General features: G+C 37.7%; 3 protein-coding genes across 4 annotated transcripts; all 3 read right to left on the minus strand.

Annotated features, from left to right (window-relative positions):
- Positions 1–852: 852 nt before the first annotated feature.
- On the minus strand, positions 853–1,995 carry LOC100375721 (uncharacterized). The gene is made up of 2 exons (XM_002735805.4): positions 1,825–1,995; positions 853–1,381 (listed from the first exon to the last, which is right to left on the minus strand). Exons 1-2 carry the CDS (start codon positions 1,945–1,947, stop codon positions 1,094–1,096), a joined length of 411 nt encoding a protein of 136 aa, XP_002735851.2. The 5' UTR covers positions 1,948–1,995; the 3' UTR covers positions 853–1,093.
- A 1,468-nt stretch (positions 1,996–3,463) lies between these two features.
- Positions 3,464–4,758, minus strand: LOC144354068 (uncharacterized). Its single transcript, XM_078010186.2, has 2 exons — positions 4,591–4,758; positions 3,464–4,028 (listed from the first exon to the last, which is right to left on the minus strand). The coding sequence occupies exons 1-2, from the start codon at positions 4,708–4,710 to the stop codon at positions 3,714–3,716; spliced, it is 435 nt and encodes a 144-aa protein (XP_077866312.2). The 5' UTR covers positions 4,711–4,758; the 3' UTR covers positions 3,464–3,713.
- Positions 4,759–6,811: 2,053 nt separating this feature from the next.
- LOC100376323 (sialate:O-sulfotransferase 1-like) lies at positions 6,812–9,752 on the minus strand. 2 transcript variants are annotated; one of them, XM_006817868.3, is made up of 4 exons: positions 9,480–9,752; positions 8,764–8,934; positions 7,710–7,916; positions 6,812–7,337 (listed from the first exon to the last, which is right to left on the minus strand). In XM_006817868.3, exons 1-4 carry the CDS (start codon positions 9,628–9,630, stop codon positions 6,979–6,981), a joined length of 888 nt encoding a protein of 295 aa, XP_006817931.2. In that variant the 5' UTR covers positions 9,631–9,752; the 3' UTR covers positions 6,812–6,978. The 2 variants fall into 2 exon arrangements, with proteins under 2 accessions (XP_006817931.2, XP_077866313.1); XM_078010187.2 differs by having other exon boundaries at positions 7,183–7,337; positions 7,706–7,916.
- Between the last annotated feature and the right edge of the window lie 10,105 nt (positions 9,753–19,857).

A 19,857-nucleotide genomic window follows, 5' to 3' on the forward strand; every position in this document is an offset into this window, starting at 1 on the left:
TATCCTGCATACATGTAATTCATATGACAGTGAAATCTAACAATTAAAATGCATGCTCGGTGGATGCACGATCACCATGTTGTGCCTAAAGCTAAAGGGTGTGTCCGCTATGTAAAACATGTGTACTTTGCTCTTTATTTATGTCGCACTAATGTTTAATAACGTCTTAGAAACATTTATTATAGCAATGAAATGAATATAAAACGGTTAGTTTACTTTTGAGGTCGGGACTTCATCGCGATGGTATGCGTTGTTCACAAAAGTGTTGTACGTATAGAACATCGTTATATTTTTAGTACATGTGCTGTCTGAATGGCGCTTAATATCGGCAAATCTGTATGCCCTTCGTCACCGTTTCCGCCACCCTCAGCTGGGACCATCGGTGCTTACCATAGCAATAACGATGTCGATAATCAGCGCTTCTGTCCGGACATACATTATGGTGATTGGGCGAGTCAAATTCGAGGAAAATCATTACAAGTTAGACAGATGTGACTTTTCTTTAGAGTGGAAATATATAGCTATTGACAAACAGGAATTGTACAAGTCATTGCAAACTAATTTCACAACACATTTTTTAGCGTGAGTTTTTCGTTGTGAACACATTTTCTCTCTCAGATGTTCTGTTTCTCTCGCATTCTCACTCCTTTTCCATTTACGAGTTGTGCAATGGTGTTTTATAATTTCTCAAACAAATAAAAAGTCGTAAAATATTATGTTCTTATGTCCATGGTTCATGTTTTCAGACGTTACGTTCGGTTACGGCCATCTTACATATTCACGAGAATGTTTAAAATTTACACGTAATAACACGTGTAAGTTCTACTATAATGTACTGTGATTGATAAACAGTTTTTAATTATCAGGAAAAAAGCTTTATTCGGATAAGAAACGTACTGTCGTACGTACTGCACTGTCACTTTAAGCATATTTAATCTCAATTACTTCGTAAACATTGCTAAAGTTGTAAATACCACAGAACGTAAGAAAGTGAAAAACAGATAGATAAATAAATAAATAAATATGCATAAATTAAATGATATATTCCCTCACTACATTCAACATCCTTAACATAATCCGACACTAAACGATACTAGTCTCTCTCGTCACCGTCCGCGTCAACGTCTTGATCAACAGGACGTTGTGCTCCGACAGCGTCGTCAAACCGCTCATGTTGATCTGCAGCTTGTTGACCAATAGGCTGAACGCTGTCGTTGTGGGTGTTCTGCTGGACGATGTCTTCACTATTTTTCATAGAGTTGGTTACATTCGATTTCAACCAGTGTCCTGGCTTGATTTGCGGTAGGTCACGAAAAATTTCGCTCAATTCGCTGAAATTTAGCATCTTCGCTCGTGTCTCTTCCGGAATAACGAATGTTAACTGGAAATAAAATAGTTTCAAGCGGATTTACATCTACAGAAGGGAGTTAAGAGAATGGGCTAATTTCGAAATATCCCTGAATGGCCTCAATGTAAGGAAAACGACAACGTTCAATAACTATACAATTTAAATTTACTATCGAATATAAAATAACAAACGTTTATCGCTAAGGATGGAAATTGCCAAAAGACGATAAGGTGCTCCAATGTAAAAAGAAAAGTGCGCTTTCTGGTGGACGAAACCTCTGTCAAGGTAAGACAGTTTCATTTATTTGCGCTTTGGTAACACGTGGGCAATAGAACGTATTCGCACCCCAAAAAGGCTCTTGCGCAATGTATCTCACCCCAGATTTTGTCTGAACAAACGCGTTATGAGCACATTGCAATTGATCCGACATGTCCATGTGATTGTCGTTATTTTAGTGTTAAGTTTTTTGTGCTTACCGGCAAAGATTTTTGTCTCGCTTCGTTACCGTCTCGTGCACCCTGAGCTGGGACCGGCAACTCATCGGTCCACACCATCACACTACCGATTCCTATAACCAACATAACGGCCCGGATATACATTGTAGCGATTAGCGACTAGGATTCGACTCCACTGCCTTGTAAAATGTGTAACGAATGGCACCTTTCTTTTTGTGTGCAGTAGAAATAATTAAAAATCCCGACCAATAGGAATTGTACAAATCACTAAATCGCTGCCCCGGATGTATAAAATAAAAGATGGCGACCAGATTCAAAAAAACTCCGTGGTAATGCATCTGGTAGGATTGTTCCATAAGAATTAAACGTACTTCTCGTCAAAGAGTTGACGAAAAGGCATTTTTAACCAGTCAGTCTTCAAAATTACTGTCAACTATAGGTTTATTCATGTTAACTTGCTAATTTTAATATAGCTCGCACATAATTCCCTTATGTTAAATCACGTGGTCCCCGCATTTTCAATCGACCAATTAAAATTAGGCGTGTGAAAAAGAGGTTCAATGGGACAAAAAACAGACCAAGTTCTTGTTGAGAGCGAGAAAGCACTTCGATAAAGAAATTATCGACATTGTGAAATTTTTGCGTTTTTGGGGGGGAAAAAATCTGAAAAACTGATTTTGACAAGATAATTTAGAAATCTATATTAAGAAAAATTCATAACAAAATCTATTCCCTATGCAACCATAAATATTTCAGGAATACCGATTACACACAAATATTACAGAAAAAAAGATATTCTGTATATTCCCTATATTTTTGCCGTTTATTTGTCTTAAATTATGACTGAAAGAAGCTGAATGAAATTACAAAATAGACATTTCACAATGTCGAAAACGGAATCGCAGTGTTCACGAGCCTTGTTTTTGCCCATTCTTTCCCGTCATTGAATCCGTTGTTTTCCAGGCACCCTATTTACATATGAACAGCAGACATATAAAAAGGTGACAATAGTTTGAGATAGTAGTTTAAAAAAAGTGTAATTTTCATCAATGTTTGTCCCATTTTCTTTGGACGACAATTAGTTTCTTGGTCATACTTTTTTTTTTGCATTCTTATATTTGAAAATAAATCCTTGAAATAAAAACACAACATGTTATTTAGTATTCCTTTATTTCGATTATGAAATTACAGAAAAATTAAAACCACCAAGAATATATTTATAAATGTACAAGTCATGAAACTTTGTAAAAATCAAGTGATTCTGATGACATGTTTTAATATTTTGTATTGGAACAATTATATTTAAACTACCGATAATATAATATACCGATAATATTACAAAGTTATTGAGTCAACACAAAATCTGTGCACGTTCTGTGATCTGAGACTTATTTTGGCAAACGTGACTGATCGATTTCCATCTGGTGAGAAAACGTACTCACAATAATTATTTTGTAAATTCAAAAATAATAAATATTTCACAGTTATAACAAAATCCTTGCCACGTTTTGTTCCTGGAATAAAGTAAATATTTTGCACATGTCGTGTTGTTTGTTATTTAATTTGAAATGAGTTGTCTAGCAGAAATAGTCCCGAAAGTGTGGTCTGAGCGGATAATCTTAATAAGCCGTTTTATATGTTTTGCTCTCACGGACTGCATTTCTTTCCAAATAGTTAATCATCATGCGTGTTTTACTAGTAACGGGTGTGTACTAACGTTTTACCAGCGCCCGGGGTGAGAGAAGTATTGGTTATTTGTCGTATACAAAAATAATTCAACCTGTAGAAAGTTTTCGGCAAACAAATAAATGCACATTTAGATCACACTATGTGATACTAGAACATTCAGATAGAATCAACAAAACATAATCAAAGCATAATTAACATATTCGATTCAACGCTTAGTGATGCTACTTTCTTTCGCCATCTTCGCTGTCAGCATCCGCGTCAGCAGGACGTTGAGCGCCATCAGCGTCATCATGTCGCCCTTGCTGATTTGGTGCGCCTTCACCAACAGGCTGAATGATGTCGTTGTCCACGTGCTGCTGGGGGAGGTCGACGCTGATATCCATAATATGAGGGGCTGATGCACCCAGTTTAAATCCGTCGTTTAATTTAAACGGAGACAGGGGACCATGAACTTTCAGGCGTTCCCTCAACTCTTCCATTTTCTTAAGTGTCTCTTCCGGAATCTTGAGAATTGGTCCCAGACCTGCAACTGAAAGCTAAAAGTGACATATTTGTTAAACATGATTGTTTCTAGGGTAGTTTGGAGACCTCAACGAAAGAATTCACTCCCATGCTAATCAATAATAGACCATATATATTTCTAGCTAGTGTTCGTTGTTATAATAACTAACAACCACAAAGGACTGACATGTGAAAGTTTAATTTGAACAAGGAACATGATTTGAAGCGTCACAACATCCTCAAAATCCGGTGTTCAAATTTGCTGAATATCCTTATATTCATCTTCGTGACCGATAAAGAAATATTAAATAATAGTGCGCTGTGACATCTGTTTAGTCGAACAGTGACGTCAAGATGAGTAGTTATTCAAAGAAACGTGTCTTGCCCTGGGCCATTGGGTGTGTCCCTCCGTGTGAAATACATGCAAGTATAACGTGTAGTCCCGTTGCACCGATGTTATAGTTGCCTTAGAAATAAAAAAAGTATTTTCTTTGGTGGACGGGACGTATGGCGTTGATACTGGCGCTATGCATATAGTAGGAGTTCAGTCTAACAATAGACCTTGTTACTAGGGTATGTGGCCTGATTGGTGCTTACCGGCTCAGCTCTTTGGCTATTATTACCGCCTCCACTACCCTCAGCTGGTACAGGAAGCTCATCGGCCCGTACCATACAAATAACGATGCCGATAATCAGCGCTGCTGTCCGGATATACATTGTGGTGATTAGAGGTGTTGTAGTCAACGATGTTGCGATCGCGGTGCCCTATTGTAAAATGCATAACATATGGCAAAACCTTCAAGCATATATGATGGAATACATGCTGACCAATAGGAATTTTACAAATCATTACAACAAGACATTCTATCATTGGCCAATCAACTATAGAATCTAAACGTCAAACCAATCAGAAAGATTTCTTCATAATTTGTAAGCACATTAATTAATAGATGCAAAGGGTGAAGGACTAAGCGTCATTCTTAAAGATGCCTTGTCAGTGCCTATTTTTTTCCCGTCCAAGCAGCAACCAAGAGGAGAGCTTGGTTGAGTGTAGACCAAAATTCTGCAGGACTACGTGCAAAAGGCTCAACATTCAATAATCAGAAAAGAAAGAACTTGTATTATTTTAATAACATGATTTCTAAGACTCACAGGAAAGTCGCCATTCACTTATAGAGTTGCATATTATGGGCCATTTCAATGTTTTGATTGAAATTAGAAAGTGTAGTTGAAGGTATGAAAAAGCTTGACAAAAAACAGAGGCAGGAGTTTATGTTGGATGCGCTTGGCTCTCTTCTGGTTACATTAACATGAGCTATCGACTACATATTCTCCTCGCCTAAACTGTACAGTGGAGCGATCATGATGTTCTATTTTTAAGATGGCAAGAGGCCTGTTAAATCATGCTTATCAAAAATGTTGTGGCCCTGTGCAGTTATGGCTTCAGCCTATACCTGGAATCGTTGTTGAAACCCAAGAACAGAAAGCACCCCACTTCAGTAATTTAAATACAAAAACCTAATATTGCGAATATGCAGAAATTCGATAGCTTTTGTTACGCATATGAGCAAAATCCTAAGAAATTAGATGATGGAAATGACAAAAAGTATATCTGTACATCTAGCGAATGTAGTATATTATTATGTATGAAAGCTGAGATGTGTGGGGGATATAATGAAGGACTTATTAATTGCGTTATAAATGATGAGTGTATAAAGAAAGGAAACAATAGTAATAGAAAGTGTGAACTTGTTGGTTCTGGTGAAGTCTACAATGTAGACTACATAGACCCCGAAATGTTTGTCCTGATGAACATGTTTGCAGACACCAAAATATAGATGATAGTCTATTTTATTAGTCTAAAATTATTTTTGTGCATCGTTGTTATAATCTCACTAGTGTGCCCGAATCATACCAGGATTTTACCTGATTGCAATAAGTGCCGAGTAATACTTTTGATTTGAGGACACACTGCCACAAGACAGAGAGACATGGGGTCACTGGGTGAAAGCTGTTAAATTGGATCAAAAATAATAAAGAACAGTATAAGGCCAGGTTTGTGGCAAAGGGCTAATTACATGTAATAAAGTGGGATCGTACCTCAGTACCAGCTGCAACACGGGGGGGGGGGGGCGATTTTTGAGAGAACTGTTATGTGATAGGACTAGTCATGATTTAATGTGATAACCAGGAAGCAATGGCACTTGCTAAAAATCCTACTCAAAGTCAGAGGTCAAAACACAGATATAGTACTATTTAGAACGTGGTGGAGTTTAGGAAGAATATGTATGGAGACCACATGTGTCTTCAAATCAGAATATTGCTGATGTACTTGATAAGCCTGCTTGTGCCTATAATTAAAAATGAGAAATTCAGAGGTAATTGAAAGGTAATTTTTTATTTGATTATTTCTCAGTACTTTGATTTAAACCATACTAATGGTTGAATTTTAATAATGTGTTCATTAAAGTTAGTTGTATTTTAAACTGGGATTTTCCCTTAATCCAATGCGCTCAACTTGTACTGAATACCGCCAGTGACTTCTTCGATACCTTCCAGTCACCTAAAAATTACCAAATTAAACCTTGAAAACTTTCCAGTTTGTACTCGTTGTTCTATGCAACAGTCAAAGTCGCCATCTTTGTTTATAATAGACGCATATATCTCGCGCATGCGTGGCGCGACGACTACCGCTCTTCAAGTTTAAGCTGTAAATTCCACTGAGTGTGTAAGACCTACATATATTGGTCCGTGAGTTTCTGTAAGTTTCCTTTATGCACAAGTATGAACAATTCCTGACTGATAACATGGCTATGGATTTTGTTTTTGTTGTTGTACTCTAGTATCTTTCTTTTATTTCGATTTCCCCATCGACGAGAGTAACTTCGTGAAATAACCTAAGGTGAGTAGCTCCACAAGTACCCTGGCGGTTTCTGACCTCTGATTACATAAGACGGTTGTTGCAACATGTAAAGATGTACTCCTCTAGTCGTTGAAACTTTTTCGTCGGGCCACCGGTCTTCTCATCTGCTGAAGTAAAATCATGTTCACATGTTCGATGGACTGATTCACCATCACCTGCATACTCTCTGAAAACGGGTCAGCTGAAAATACGAAATTCGCCCCTTTTCGATGAAATAGGCCCTCTGTTTTCTGTATCAGGCAATCGGCTCGCACCTCACTGTCCGAAATATTCAGAAACCTCGTGATTTCAAACATTGTTCGTTGGGTGTTCTCTAACGCGTCTTCGTAGTGGATAACCAGCCGAGGAAAGTCGCGTAGCAACCACAAGGTCGTGATACCTTCCCAATATTGCAGATAATCATTAACCATGGCGTTCCATCCTAAATAAAACAAATCGTATGGGGTGATCATTAGAAACACTGAGAGGAAGATGATAGATAGCTGGGCAAATATTTTTTCTGGAGCGAAATGTTTTGGTTACGATGGTAATGTTGGTTTTAAATAACACTTAATTACCATTCATTCTTAAAGCGCCATGGTCGTCGATCCACGTCCTGTTCGATATGGGTCCCATGCGATGTATACAATGCTTGTAAAATATACAAAATTGTTGCGCTTTAAAGGGCGGTTGTCGTCGAGCGCGTTCATACTTATATCGAACACCACGTAGCGCGGTAACTACCACATTTAAGATATTGAGTACAGTCACCGACGTTAGATAGAATGAGATACAAAATTGAACACTTACTCACCCCCAGAATCCGTGAAATCGACTTCCTTCGCAAAGCCCACGTGACCTCCACCAGTCTGCCGGTGACGCTCTGAAATAATGGCGTCGTAAGGGTTCCTGATAATTAATATAGCGGCGTCAAACTTATCGACGTGCTCACTGTCTGTTTCATGTGTTTTAACGACGATGGTATTTCTCTCGAGCCAATCGTATTTTTCACCTCGAAACCCTGAAAAATAGCAAACACAGTGCGATTAGTTTGTTTAATAAACCCCCATGTGGGTTTCACAGGGAACCTGTGTGCCATGTTTGAAGTTCCTATCTATTATCGCTTGTAGCTCAATATAAACGCATACTAATCTTTGACCTCAAAATATGATAAGGTCTTGTGAATCTGTCAGGGAACATGTGTGATAATTTTGATAGCACTGGCCAATTTCGTTTTTCTTATGTACATGTAGTTATATTATAAACACATGCTGTGAACTTGAACGTAATGGTTAAAGCGCGGTAGTCGTCACGCTGCGCATGTGCGACATTTGTGTTGATAAAGATTGATTTTCCCATAATCCAATGCGTTCTTCAAATTGAAATCACAAGTATGAGGTTTGACATTGGCGCGACTTGCACTGAATACCGCTGGTGACTCCTTCGATACCTTTCAAGTCACCTAATTAAAACTTGAAACGTCTCAGTTTGTACTCGTTGATCTGCGCAACAGTCAAAGTCGCAATCTTTTTTTATATGAGACCCGTATATCTCGCGCATGCGTGGCGCGACGACTAGCGCCCTTTAAATGATGGCGATCGTCCCACAATCGAACAGAACGCGACGACGTGTAGTGTAGTGTAGTGTGAAATATCGCCCTCGGCGGCCGAGGTGATTATTTTCTCAGACTTGCAGGCAGTTCTTGTCGATTTTAAAACTTTGAAATGTACGATTTCCACAGGAAATTAGCGAATCCAGCGTCACGTCAACTTTGTTAAAAAAACAAGTAAAAGTAATGCTATACAGCAATGTTACTGGTGACAGCATTAAACAATTGTGCTTGCGGTGCCGCTATATATCTACATTACCTGCGCGAAAAAGAACCGCGTCCGAATAAAAACTCCCAGTGTAATAACCAGTAACTCTTTCGATTAAATATCTGATCCATGTGTTGCCAGAGCCAGGGAAACTTGCTAGCGCCACCAACGGTCGACTTCCTGGTGCGATCAACGTCTTTGTTTCGCAAATGTCAATGTTTGCTGAAATGTGATATACACAACTATATTAGGTCGACACAAACGCTGTTAGCTAGATAGATTGCTCATGTTTTATGTATGGGCGTCAGCTTGCTGAATTGACCCCTCTCCTTGGTGTGTCAGCTGGCAGCGGACACGCAATATCAACAAATTAGTTTACACTATACCCACTAACACGGAGCTGTCATATTAATAATAATAAGGTACACATATCAAAATAGACATATCAATTCTGAAATTGTTTCGCTACAATTACGTCGGGGGATTGTCGATAAACGAGTTGAGACCCGATGCTAGCAGTTTTCAACAGCAGACAAACAGCTTGAGATCTACACCTAATACTTACACAACAGGCGTGCATCTTCCGGAAATTGGGTGTAATCTTTTTTTTTATAATACTCTCTAGTCTGCCCGAGCACACCCCATACTTAATTGCATCGGGTTATATTAACGATTGAAGTGTGCTCAGTATGTAATACTATTAAAGTAAGTTGACATAAATAAAAAATATATATATATAAACAACAACCCATTATATTCACCCTTACATTTCACGTCGCGTCCAGGCGTATAGGCAAGAATATTAACGTCCTCAACGAGCTCCGTGGAAAAGAGGAATGCGGTTATTATCCAAGCTGTAACAGTCACAACTGAAATTATTGCCGAGCGTCGTATCATTCGCGTGCAACATCGTCTCATTGTAATCCGTCACCTAACACTACATTTACAGATCATGTGGCGACAGGCGTAGTGATTTAACACTGGAAATAAAAAAGAGCTTGTTCCGAATGTACTTCAAACACATGGGTCACCCACAATGGAATCTCCATCGGCTATTATGCGGCTTGGACCACCTGTCACAATAATAAATAGGCGGTTTGTGAATAAAGAGCTAAAAAACAACGCACGTATAATATGTTTTACGTACAATCAATAATAATGCATGGTGCAGTATGCCATTGACAAGGCGGGTCTTTTCTTACCAGTGATTGCACAACAATTGCCGACAGTAATCAATCTACTGTGATTATTGTACGTTGACCAAATACCCGAATGCCTCAATTTACTTGATCCCACAATACAATCAGCGCTAAATTTATGTCACGCCAAAATATTGTAAGATCACAAATGCTTTGGGTTCAGACTAATAATATTAGTCTGAGATTTGGGGAGGGGTCATTAACATAATTAAAACAAAATGCGCTTACAAAATGTACTTACATTGAAGGAATGTACTTAGTACATGAGCAAAGACATCACAATAATACAATAATAATAAATAAAAATGAAATTCCAAAAACTCAAAAATATTGGCGCATTGCATTTAAAGCGATTATTGCGACGCGTGGTGTTCGTTGCGATGCTGGCCCCACGAGACTCACACGTGTACAAACAATTGTCATTTTTTAGTGCAGGGTAATATTATTCTGCGCAAGTTTCACAGAGATCTTATCCCGAACTTATTGTGCACGTATGTATACTGTGCAATTGTTGCGAAAGTTTAAAAAGACTTCCATTAACAGACTTTGTTTTTTTGTTATCACAATGCTCCCAATCACTTATATATATTTTTTATATCGCGTTATGTGTCAGATTATGGATTTCAAAAACTTAATTATAGAAAGCAATTTGTACACCTAGCTTCAAGTTGAAATTTACACCCTGAGAATAAGAATTCACTGGATATACGTTTATGCAATTTATTTAGTTATGGATAAATGTGATTCATCTTTTGGATTCGACTCTTCTGTCTGGATTCAATGATTCTGGACAGATGAATTCACTTAATTATAGATTTAATGGCTGGTAAACGTCCTGAAGGGAGCGCCCTCTAGACTGGAAACCGTTTATTGTTCAACTGGTTACCCAGACTAATATACGGTAACACGCAGTCGGATTTCTAAATCAATCGTGCAGCCATATGATTTATTGCCATTTAAAGAAGCAAAATTGTGCTTGTGGGTGTACCAATCGACGTGACAAAAATAAGACCCCCCTTTAACGAATATCAGCAGACCACAGGGGCGGATCTAGAATTCTAGAATAGGGGGGCCGATAAGTTGGCCTAAGGCCAAGTTCGCGAGCGCCGATGGCGCGAAGCCCTGTTGGTTGTTAAAAATAGGGGGGAGGGCCCTCGGCCCCCATCTAAATCCGCCAATGGACCAAAATGTTTGTATTTGCGCGATGAAAAATGCATGTGTGATAACTCACTTCTTCCGGGAAATCGGTCTACGCCCTCTGTCGAGTGTGACATAAATCCTGTGCGGTCACCGACAGAGGGCGCCGTTCAGACGATGGTTATGATGGTATCTACTCGTATTTGTCCCCAGTCTCCATCTCAGGCTAATAATCTATTATTAGTGTGAACCTGTTATTCTCGGGAGCGAGCATCGGGCTTTTTCCCCGGCTGGCAACCACAATCGGTGAAACACCCTAAAAAATTATACTTTCAGTTTGTTGAGACTCTCTTTAACAATGTAAAACCACCCTGACACTTGCACGACTTTTGGCCACGATTTTGTCGTGGCAAGTCGTGCCATTTTGGGGCACGAACTGGGAGGCTGCCGCACTGTTCACGACTAGTTCACGACGAGTTGACGACGAGTTCACGTATAGTTCACGAATGCGTGCCCATCAGTGTCCACATTGACACGAACTGGCACGACAAGTTAACGCATGGTTTGCGTATATTTTACGCACTTCCCGCATTGGCACGACGAGATTACGCAATTCGGACGTGAGCTGTTTGTGAACTATTCGTGGCAGTTCGTGACAGTCGTGGTATGGCGCGCACTGACACGCATCCTCCCGCATCTTCCCGACGAGTCACGAACAGTTTGCGCATAGTTCACGACCCGGTCGCGAAATTTTGTCGCGACCAGAATTTTGATCATTTCAAAATTCTCGTCCCGACATGGCACTCAGTCACGACGGGTTTACGCACACTTCACGCCAGTTTACGACTACTCTGCGCACTGGCACGACTCGAGTCGGGCCAATGCGTGCCACAGAATCGTGCAAGTGTCAGAGTGGCTTAACAAGATAACTCCTACATGTGCAACATATATACATTTGATTGTTCAGGATAGCCTCATAGTCGAGTTTATGCTGTTTTATGGATTAAAGCTGTATCGGCTGGCTTTCCACAGCAGTTCGCACAGAGCCCATACAATACATGGTACAGCGGTGTATGTCAAAGCAACACAAAACGTTCTGTGACGGTAGTTGCTAAAAAAATTCGGGTTGGGACTTTGCTTCTTCATAAGTGGTGGTGCATCGTTTACGTTAGAGCTCCTAAATTTGGCGGAATTTGAGACACGATCGGTAGGATCTGGCAACGTCCCCTTTTAACGAGGTACATAGTGACATGTTTTGATGATGGGTGTGGATGTGATTACCTATAGAATAAGAATAGCCAGATCTAGTGGCGGGAAACTGAGTAAAGGTGACGGTACTTTCGCCATATTGGCAGTGATCTACTGTTCTCTATTGTTATGTGGCAAAACAACATTAGCAGTTCGGACATGCCTATTCTGTCTCTTAGTAATTGGTAATGTGGAAATGAACCCTGGTCCAAATTATGGTGACTCGGATGAGGTCGGTGGGGGTACACGCAGAAATTTGAGAAGTAAATCGAATTTAGACGACCCAGTACGACAAGACATTAAACAACTAAAGGACAAAATGGAAGTTCAATTACGGGGCATGTCCATATTAATAGATTAGGGAGGAACAGTGGCCATGAAACGAGTAGAAATTTAGGGTCGGAGTTAAAACAGATGCACGACATGATGAAGGAAATGAGACGACTATGATGATTTAGATAACAGAACAAGAAGATGTAATTTGATTTTCTGTGGTGTTAAGCAAGATGAGAGAAATGATACATGGGAACAATCCGAGATAATAGTGAGGGAAATTATAAAAGACAGGTTGGGAATAGACAGGGAGATAGGAACTGAAAGAGCGCATCGTATTGTTAATGGACCAGTGGTGGTCGGGGCAAAGCTAATTGCAACTAAATTTAATGATCATAAAGATAAAGAAGAAATTAGTAAAAACGTATATAAACTGAAATGGTCTGATATTTTTTGTTATTTAGGAAGACTTTTCGAAACGAATTCGCATGAGAAGAAAAAACTATTTGCATATCGCGACTCGTTGTTAAAAGATGACCGGAGTAATAAAGTTACCATACGCTACGATAAGCTAATTGTATAAAAACAATCCGGTGTTCGATTGGTTTACATCTATGACAAAGCTAGCCAAGCTGTTAAACAACTACGCCAAAAACATCTAGGAATGTGGCCAAGGCTCAAACTTACGAGGTGCACATGTAGCAATATCTTTTATGTCATGGAATGTGCATGGTCTGTTATATAAACAAGATTTTCATTGTTTTTGTAATAATTTTGATGTATTTAGTTTACTTGAAACATGGTTTATTGGTATAGATGATATAAATTTGTTTTCTGGTTATGTAGCATTCAACTCCTCCGCTGTATAATTTAAGAACCGGGGGAAGAGCAAGTGGTGGTGTCGCCACTTATGTTAAAAAAAGTCATTCAAAGGGGGTTAAACGAATGTTTCACGCAACCACGGGGGGGGGGGGTGATTTTATATTTAGATAGTTTATTTTTGGGTTGTGAAAATGACATGTCCCTCCAGAGGGCTCAACATGGTATTTACAGAACGGTGACGTAATGAATGGTATAATTAAACTTGAAAATGACGTAGTAAATCCTTTGTCACAATGTAATGCTGGTGATATTAGCATAATAATGGCTGGGGATTGCAATGCTAGAAGCGCATCTGACTTTGATTACATGTTACACGATGATACTCGTTATAGCATTGAAATTGATCCTAATTATATGCAGTTGAATTTTGATATTCCACTCCATTCTAGGGACCCTATCCGTAATAATTTTGGCATTTCACTTCTATCATTGTGCAAACACCCGTCCGTATATATGTTAAACGGCAGAAAAGAACCTGGTGAATTCACGTGTATTGCAAATGATGGTAGAAGTGTAGTCGATGGTATCCCTGGATTTGTATGGCTATGTGATATCCTTCACAATACCAGTCAGGAGTGAGTCAGACCATTTTCCATTTTGTTATAATCTTAGAATTTCTGGTGTACATAATTCAGATGAAAATTCGATTGGAAATAATCCCATTGTGATATTTCGTTAGAACAACGAATTATTGCACATTTATAGAACACGTGTTCTGGAGAAAACTGCTGAAATTAAGTTATTGATTAATCAACTGGGGACTCATAATTTAAACGAAACAGTTACCTAATTTACAGATATTTTAAAATAATCGGGAGAAATTATGCAAGTACAGATCACTGACAAACGATTATCTTCACACAGACAAAATAAATCACCATGGTATGATGAGGAATGTCGCATGGAACAGTTATATAAACTTTCCCGTTTACGTCGATATCGTGATACTGGTCGTAAGATTGATTTAAATAACTACAAAAGTGCACGATCACTGGTGTGAAAAATGAAATATGCATATAACGAAAAATTGCACGAAACAATTAGAGAAAACATAACAAGTGAAAAGTGTATCTGGGAAACTATTAAAAAGAATAAGAGTAAAAATCAAACATCTATAATCCCATTACAAGATTGGGTCATGTACTTTGAAAAACTGTATAACCAGGATTCATGTAACAATAACATAGATCGAGAGCATCTTACTGAAGTTAAAAACGTTCTGTATAATTTTGATCCGCATTCTCCGGAATTTGATGAAACTGACACGACATTAAATGTGCCAATAACGAATGACGAAATAATTCAGTCAATACATAAACTTAGAAATGGCAAATCTGCAGGCCCTGACCTTTTAATTTTTGATTTTTTAAAATTTTCATGTGATGTGTCCAAAACATTTTTGAATGCCCTTTTTAACTTAATTTTTAATACTGGTATTTTCCCAGAAGGTTGGTCAAAAGGTATTATTATTTCTATCCACAAGAAAAACATGATCCCAGTAACTACAGAGCTATATCACTCATGAGTATATTTGGAAAAATCTTTACCAGTATCATCGAAGCACGACTATAAAAATGGGCAAGGTTTTTTGATAAAATGACAGAGACACAGGCTGGATTTAGGGAGGGCTATTCAACTATTGACCAAATATTTACATTATATGTCATAATTCAGAAACAGTTAGCCAAGACAGGAAAGGGGGACAATTATATTGTCTCTATATAGATTTCCAGAAGGCATTTTACTCGGTTAACAGGGCCAATAATAGTATCAACGGAAAAATATATGTAATTTTACAAAGTATTTAAAATCATGGAGGGGTCAAATCCGAGATCCTTTGAATTGAAGAAAGGGGTTCCACAAGGGTGCATAATCAACCCTATTTTATTCTCATTTTACAATAATGAGCTACAAAGCATGTTGGATGACTCTGGGTATAGAGGAATACAATTGATCCCAAACGACATGTTAGAGTTGTCATTGTTGTATGCTGATGACATTGCTTTATTTTCTGTATTGGGCTTGAAGAGACTAATAAGTATATTGTATGAGTTTACAAACAAGTGGGTTCTAAATATCAACTCAAATAAAACTAAAATTGTAGTATACAGAAATGGGGGATATCTCAGTAAATATGAAAAGTGGTACTTCGAGGACAAGCAAATTAGTACTGTTAGTTTATACGAATACCTGGGTTGGTATGTCATGTAAATGATCTTTTAATATTACCACAGAAAATTTAGCTATAAAAGGCAAAAAGAAATTGATTGCAATCAAAATATACCTAAGCAATATGCAATGTTTTAAAGCAGACTTGTATTTTAAGATTGTTTCACCTTAATTCAACCCGTACTTACATATTGGTCTGAAATCTAGGGATATGGTCAATATCAACATTTAGAAAGTGTAAATACATCTTATTGTAGGCAATACCTCGGTGTAGGTAAAAATGCTCCAATTTGTACAGTATTAGGGGATTGTGGGAGGCTACCCTTATTATGTTACCATGTTAAAAGATGTATTACATATTGGTTAAAAATTACTAGCATAGATGAAAACAGATTACCCCAAAAAGCTTACCGGCCAGAGAAATTAAAGAATTGCTTTTTAAATATGGATTTGGTTATGTCTGGTTTAATCAAGGGGTGGGGGACTCTGATATGTTCTTGTACAAATTTTGTGAACGGAAAGGATATTGGAATTACAGATTGGTATATAGACGTTTGTTCTGGAGAAAAAAACGCAGTATTATAGGCAATACAAAACAAAATTTGGGATTGAAAACTATGTGTCATTGCGACAATTAAAATTGCGCAGAGCAATAGCAAGATTAAGATGTGCGTGTCATCCATAGCGAGGGCCGTATTTGTCATTTGTGCTTGCACGAAATTGATGATGAATATAATTATTTTACTCAAATGCACTGCATGGGACACAATCAGGAAAAAGTATCTCCCAAATGAGACACAACCCCGAATTTGAATACTCTAGTACAATTATTAAGCTCCTCTAACAGCCAAATCATTAACTCGTTAGCTCTATTTGTAAGTGTTTTTTAATCAAAGATAAAATGGGAATAACCTAACAAGTTTGTATGTATATCAATATTAATATCCCCATCACATTATTACATAGTGATTATTTTATCTATTGACACCCTCTTCATCTATATTTTCATACATATTTTGTAATATAAATTTATTTCTTGTCAATAATTAATTTGTATGATTGTAATGGGCCGGAGGCCATCATACAATTAATACAATTATTATTATTATAAGAGGTTTGACAATGGTGAGTTTAAAAGATTTAGGAACGACTCCTGAAATGAGCGAATAATTAAAAATGAATGAGTCTGGTTGGTATTTTGCATGATTTGCATGGTAGTGATTAATTAATTTCACAATATTGTCCTCAGTGACAGGTGCGAATTCTGATAGTGAATTACAGCAGGGTTCAACTATAGTGTGGCTGTCCCTGATAGCGTTCAATAGCATGGGCAATTTTTTTTATTGAAACAATCTGATAAACCTATCGGGTAGCTCACCCGTCGGTATTGTAGTAGGTTTTATATTCCTGTGCGTTTTCTTTGAGCCAATCAATCCATCGATAATAGTAAAAACCGACGACAATACTCCGACCGGCTAGCAATAAATATTTCATGGTCAATAATTAATTTAGCCGATTCCAACTTCCGCGCAATTTTTCTCGCATTCCGTCGCATAACAAGAAGTTCGTCATTAAACCATGGCGCCCGAGGTTTGTTATAGAGTACTTTCCCACGTTTAGGGGCGAGATAATTTAAGGTGTTAATCACAGGTTGAGTGTAAAATTCACATACTGTATCAACACCGGTGTGTATCGAGATCTTAGGTTTGGCAAACGATTCCCTGATTCGCGTGCGAAGAATTTCAATTTCTTATTACAATATGATTTTGTAATTGTCTTAGTTTGTGGACGTGGAATGTTGACACCAAAATGTATCGGGCAATGGTCTGATTATATTATTTAATATAAAGTCGGACGAATGTGTTATTAGTAGAAGTAATAGTAAATTACCGTCAGTACATTTTAAGTTGCGATCTATAAAGCCAAATTTGTGTTAAATCAAATGTTTTTTTTTCAAAATCGACAAACAATAACGCTGGGATATTATATTATAATAACAAAATGTTTTATGTCTGGCCGAAAGACAATGTAAAATCAACTGTGAAACCATCGCTACCCAGCGATGTTATTCCAGTTTTCCATATTATTCAATGCTCATCTTTAGTAATGCCGAGAATCATCATCTAAAAATGTTGATGTTCACTTAGTTCATAACTTTCATCATTGTTAATGTTTTGTTTAGTACTATATACATTTTTAGGCTCAGAAAATACTTTTATCAGAATTTTGTTATCCGTACTCCATCCACCTAGCCGCAGTTTATTGTTGCCACTACATCCTTTTTCGTTTTAAATTTTGCACTTTGGTACTGCTCTGTAAGTTAATCTTGCTTTACATAAATGTCAATAGTTTCTTTGATAAAGGTTTTAATGTATATTTATATTTCCAGAAACAAGGTAAAGTTACAGAGAATTTAGACCAGTGAGTGATGATTATAGTATGAATGTCAGGGGATACTAATAAATAATAAAATATTTTTTGTGTTGTGATTCTATATCGTTATTCGTAGGGTACTGCAATTATACCCTGATTCCTTATAATATTTATTTCATTTTGTAAGTCTTTATACAACTAAGGGCTGTTCTCATTTGGACCAAAAATTCAAACGACTATGAGGCAAAAGTAACTCGCCTCTGACATTCAATGATACCAGCTGTTAGCCATAATTGCGTTTTTGGATCACTGCATGACTCAAAAAACAAAACACAAATATGAAGAAAAGATTATATGTTAACAAGGCAACAGGGAAAATGTGTGCACTTGCATAATTTTCCGTCAGCTCATCAAAGATGAAACAATGATGACTTGTTCGCTGTCCACATAACTCTGTACTGTACCAAACTAATTTTGCTAACCAGTAAATGTGTGAAAACCTGGCAGACAAGATTCATTATGGTAGCCAGTCACAGATCACATATACAATTATCTTAGCACCTAAATAACCACTTAGTAGCATCAAACATTTCGAACCTCACCTGTAAGAAAACATACTAATCTTTTAGAACCAACCAGTGACCGACCTGGTACTGTAGTATATTGTGGAGCTTCCCCATTCACAGTGTCATGCCAATATTCCCACACCTGTACATTTATGTATTGAAAGTTTTTGCTCTCAGAGTAACATTAAAAAGGTCATCAATTACTTTCGTGTCAGTTAATTTCTTATTTAATTGCATTTCACTCGGGAAGAGAAGACGAAAAACAAGATGCCCTAGTTAAGAAAGAATTATTTTCACTTGATCTCATTTCCTGATGCCAACATTTTCCATGTTGTAACCTTTTCCACAATACAATAGTCATCCTTTAAATAATTGTTAATGTACAGTTTTCCGTTTCTGAACTGCACAGTTGCCACTTTCCCACGCTTGTTTCATAACGTGATTTTTAGCAGTTTAATTTCTATCACACCAACAGTGTCTTGAAGTATCTGATTCTGCGTTTACATAATGTTTATCTTTGTCATCGTTTGTGAAGTTTATCAATATTATACTTGGGCTTTTGTAGTCGAACTGTGCCCGTGCGTGGTCCATTTTTAACTACATCTACGACAATACCAAATATGTCTGGCAGAAACTTGACGGCCACCTAATGTGCATTTTCTTTCCCTTCGATTCCGACTATTATGATATCTTTCTCACATTAACTGGTCGTCACTAATATGTTATTGTTGTTTCATAACTTCATACCTGGATACAAAAGCCTCAATTATGTTCTTCAACACCGAGTTCAACAAAGAATTATCGATAAATATATTCATTTAGTTTCTATTTCCATATTAACAAGATCTGAATTTTACTTAACAATATTTTTCAACTTAAAGATCGGATCAAAACAATGTTTTAGTTCGACCACAACTGTGTTTGTACGGAACAGTCAAACCAAATCAGCGCCAGCGTATCTATAATGGGATCAAGTTGGGAATTTAAATCCATAAATCATAAGTTAAATATTACATGAACTAATGCCCCTACGTTATTGGGGTTGGGTGTGGTGGAATAGTAATTCCGTGTTACTATCCCCTCTACACACCCAGTCCATGGCTGTTGCAACGACTATAAACGAGGACAAACGAAGCAGGCATTATAGACATACACAGTAGACCACTTACCAATAACTTTCCCTGCGTATCTACCCCAAAACAGCAAGCTAAGCGTGGTAAATTATGAACCATAACGTTTTGCTAGGTAAAACCATGAACTCTATAGAGATTAAGGTAATTTGGCCTCGTTAATTTCGT

This window comes from Saccoglossus kowalevskii, chromosome 16, assembly GCF_978046115.1.
Source record: "Saccoglossus kowalevskii chromosome 16, keSacKowa6.1, whole genome shotgun sequence".
NCBI lineage: Eukaryota > Metazoa > Hemichordata > Enteropneusta > Harrimaniidae > Saccoglossus > Saccoglossus kowalevskii.